Consider the following 4,368-nt stretch of genomic DNA (forward strand, 5'->3'; position numbering starts at 1 on the left):
CTTTTAGATCACTAACAATTTAAACATACTGACTCTGTTAACATCGGAATCTAAGTACTTTACTAAGATAAAAGAACTCATTAGCCTAATTTTGTTAATAAATAATAAAATACAGTAGACTAAGAATATAAAAACTGTTTTGCTATCATTAATTTGGTAAAGTTCTTGAATGTTTAAAGGGATTACTTACAATCGTACGAGAAAGATGTTAATTTGATATTACAGTCCTCTAATAACGATTGAGATAAAACAGATCCAGTATATTCAGCTCAGGTTGCCATCATAGAATGCAATTAAAATATGTATTTAAAATAACTAAAGGGCCCTGTTATGAGGATGAAAGTATCAATTTGGTAGTAGGTCTCATTTCAGGCTGCTTCCTCTTTTCTATATGGCAGTGTGTTCAAAGATCAAACACTGACATGTTGATGTTTGACTGGTTGTTTTAGAAAAAGGGGCAGAGCGAAATTTCCTTTAGAGATGTGGATATTCACAAGCAGAGCTGGTGACCAAACACAATCTATTATCAACAACAAAAATAATTTCCTTTACAATATAATGCTTCTGTAGCATATAGACATTGAATAAAAGTGAAAATCTAACGAATAGGCTACCTGAAAAAAAATATGCTAACTTAAAGTAACTGTAAGTGTTTTAACTTGATAGCAGTTTCAAATTCATTCTGATGATACACTGACTTCTAATATGGACAATGGCTTCTGTTTCTTTCCCACGCTCCCCTCATACGTCTGTTCTGTTAGGCCGGGCATACACTGTGCGATTACAGCAACGTTTTGGTTAAATACCAAATCGGACAAAAATTGCTGTGTATATCCGGCGTTACGGGAGTAAGTTTGATGGGCAAGTACAAAATCCCATGAAAAAGGCCAATTGCTTTACGGCAGTAACATGCAGGCGTACAGCGATCCACTTTTTTTTTCTTTTTTTTTTTTTATGACAATTACGATAGGGATACATTTATGACAATGAATTCCACTCCCTTAACTGTAGGAGGCTCTAAAATCACAAACATACACAAAACTACATACAGTTGCTTTAATGACCATTGTTCCTGCATCCCTTTATATGCACTAGACCAGTATGGAGATGGCATTAACATATGACACGAGTTTTTGTTGTTGTTGTTGTTTTAAAGCCTAAACAATTAAATAATAAATAAAGCCATTAAATAGCTTCCACCTATCTTGAGACTTTTCAGCGTGTAGCATAAGTTCAGGTTGTTGTTGTTTTTTTAATTTATTTATTTTTACATTTTCTACCATTTTTGGGTTATGCTTGTCAGACATTAACAAACTTTTTTTTTTCAAGAATTCAAATATATTACAATAGAGGGGCAAGTCTGTTCAATGATCTGATGGGACTAAAGCTGAACTTCTGGGCCTCAGTCCAAAGTGTGGTGTTTGCTATACTATACTTAAGTAGAACATGCATTCCAGCATAGAAGAAGCAATGTTTTCATACATAGAAAATATTATATTTATGTTGTTCCTCAATATTTTTTATTATCATCATTCTGTTATCAGGGAGGGCCTGTAAAGAGAAAGTAAGGAAGATAAAAGTACACTGTATAAGGACCTACAAACCAAGTGACAGTCCAGTAGAGTGGGTGAAGGTTTCCAGAACATATATCCACCTTATTCCTGATAAGCCTACTGCATTTTGAAATATGGGTGGCAATTCCGGTTTGGGGAACTTCCATTCAAAAAGACTGAAACTAATCATTTCAAATCATAAGGTTGCCCTACAAATAAAGCTTATCCGTCTGTTTGACTGAATGAGCCGTCGATTTTCCTTCATGCTTTATTTTCAGACATCATTATAGTAATGTAACGCTTGGTATATTAACGTGTCATGTTATAACAAGAATATCTATGGCAAGAGCTCTTTCCAGTTGCTGCATTCTTTTCCTCATGATTATTTTCTTTTTTCCCTTTGCATTCCGCTTTAATAGTATGAAAAAGGACAACATATACTGCACATTTGTGGACCGTTCTCCCAATTTAATTTACAATATATTCCATTAATAATTCAGTGGAATACACCAAGAATCTCTCGTTTTTCTCCTCAAATCCTCACGTCTCTTTCCAGGTTTGTTTGTTTTCAAGTTATATACAATTTATTATCTGTCAAAATGACAGAAATCACTTTGAAATAGTAACACGCAATGCTGACGTTAATGAACATTTTTAATTAAGGCAATGTATGTTACATAATACAGATATATTATAGTGATATTTCACCCGTCCGTTATTGCTGTGGAAAGAATCGCACTTTTGGGGTTATTCATGGTCTATTAAAGGTACCTATGCTTTTACACTTTTAAATGTCATTTTAATGTTCGATGGTTGAAGGGTGAGTAGAATAATGTCATCTCATTGTATCCAGTTAAAGAAAAAAAACGTATTATTGCATTCATAGAGCGAGCCTTTCACTAATTGTTTACAGCTTAACGGAAGTTATACCCATAATTCGTGCAAAGCATCATGGGGCATAGGAATAAGGTGGATATCTTTTTTTTTTTGTACTTCTGTAAAATATCTTTTAAATTATGTAATAGATTTGGACATTATTAATTAATTACATGCAATTTTATTGATTTGTCAGGTCGAATGTATTGTGCCAGTTTGAGAATGATGAGTTTGAGATAAATAATTTCACAAATGATCAATACAAATGGCGTCAAATACTCAAAAAATCTAAACGTTTAAGATGCATGTACCTGACCATAGAGAGAGACACAGTATTGTGTGAGTGTTCAGGGTACAGAACTGTGCTGTTTTTTTTAATATTATTTATTGCTCCCAGTTTCCAGTTTTCAGTGATTTCCCAGTTACTCCTAGTGAATCTTTTGTTTCATATGAATACCCAGATCAAAACTAAGAGATCTTAAACTCCAAGAAATAAACCATTAAATTTTAACAGAATTAAGAATCCAACTGTATGATCTAAGGATCACACCATATTCAGATCTTTAAAAAGACAGTTAGAAAAAATGCTCCACCAGTAGAAGCATGGTTTTTAAATCTTTATTATGATCTACTCTTCCGCTGAGATAATGAGATGATTGTACACAATCACGATAAGACATAAAATGATACCAAACTCAGACATGGGAAACAATTAATTAATAGAACAGACCAGTCATACGAGCCTGGTGGAAGACATGAGAGCCACTAATATGCAGAAAAGGACAGTAGACGTTCTCCCACAGTAGAAGTTCTTCTCCTAGACATAAAACGTGTCAGTGTTATGCTGAACCTGCTTTAAACTAGTTAATACTACGAGAATGACAAAGATCAATTTGATATGACTGAATTTGATTATGCTTATTTTATAGATAATTTGTGCTGAAAAACTACAACTAAAATGTAAGCACTCAGAGTCTCATTTTAACACCTCAAAAAAATTTGCGGAAACTAGCTTACCAAATCCTCTGCAACAAAATCAACCACACACACACACACACACACACACACACATTGGGTTTCCATGTTTTATGGGGATATTCCATAGACATATGTTTTTATACTGTACAAACTGTATATTCTCTCCCCTTACCCTAACACAAAACTTTCTGAATTTTTTGATTTAAAAAAATAATAATAATTTAGCATGATTTATAAGCTGTTTTCCTCATGGGGACCAAAAATAGTGATGTTTTCAGCCATCATTACTATAAACTAGTGCTTGATGGACTGGGTATAAATGACTCGTGTCTCTTCTTGATTTAAGATATCAGTATCCACGATCTGCCAAGGGAAAAATGGGAAATAAAATCATAATTTTGTATTCTGCTACAAATCTGCTGTATAATCTACTATACAAAGTCATAGTTTTGTGTAAGTTAATTCAGTCACTTCAAGCGATATTAATTCTGGAAAAAATGATTCAATAACAGTAACTGAATTTGATATCTGAATGCAATCCCAGTTTAACTTTTGTACTTTGTTCAATACTTCACCTACCTGGAAACTGAAGTAATTTAGTATTGCATAGTTAAAAATTAAAACCTAACCTAATTTACAGTATAGGCAGTTTTATCATTTTTGTATTTTAATCACATTCTGTATTTAAATTGTGAGAAATGAAAAGGCAATTACCTGCTTCCATTGATTTCTGGGATGATTCAAGTTATCTTAATAAATACAAATCAAAATCTATGGTTAAAAATATGATGATGATTGTGACGAGTGGGGGCGGGGCCGAGAGCCGTGGGAACGGAGCGAGGCCGGTGGAGTGATTGCTAATGAGGGACACCTGCACCCACTCACCGGTCTCGAGTCTCACGGAGGAGCTCCGGTAGGATAAAGGAGGAGTGACTACAGTGTTGGACGAGAGAGGACCAGG

The 4,368-nt window shown here is 34.0% G+C and overlaps 1 protein-coding gene across 1 annotated transcript in view; it reads right to left on the reverse strand.

The window, feature by feature from the left end:
• Window positions 1-3,159: 3,159 nt before the first annotated feature.
• Window positions 3,160-4,368, reverse strand: part of LOC107743061 (uncharacterized) — a gene marked incomplete at both ends in the record, with an annotated part of 2,668 nt that continues 1,459 nt past the window's right edge. Inside the window, one exon of the mRNA XM_016556166.1 lies at window positions 3,160-3,246. Coding sequence (XP_016411652.1) covers window positions 3,160-3,246 — 87 coding nt within the window. The remainder of the gene's footprint in view (window positions 3,247-4,368) is intronic.

The sequence above is a fragment of the Sinocyclocheilus rhinocerous genome, unplaced genomic scaffold (assembly GCF_001515625.1).
Source record: "Sinocyclocheilus rhinocerous isolate Xijiao unplaced genomic scaffold, SAMN03320098_v1.1 scaffold20414, whole genome shotgun sequence".
NCBI lineage: Eukaryota > Metazoa > Chordata > Actinopteri > Cypriniformes > Cyprinidae > Sinocyclocheilus > Sinocyclocheilus rhinocerous.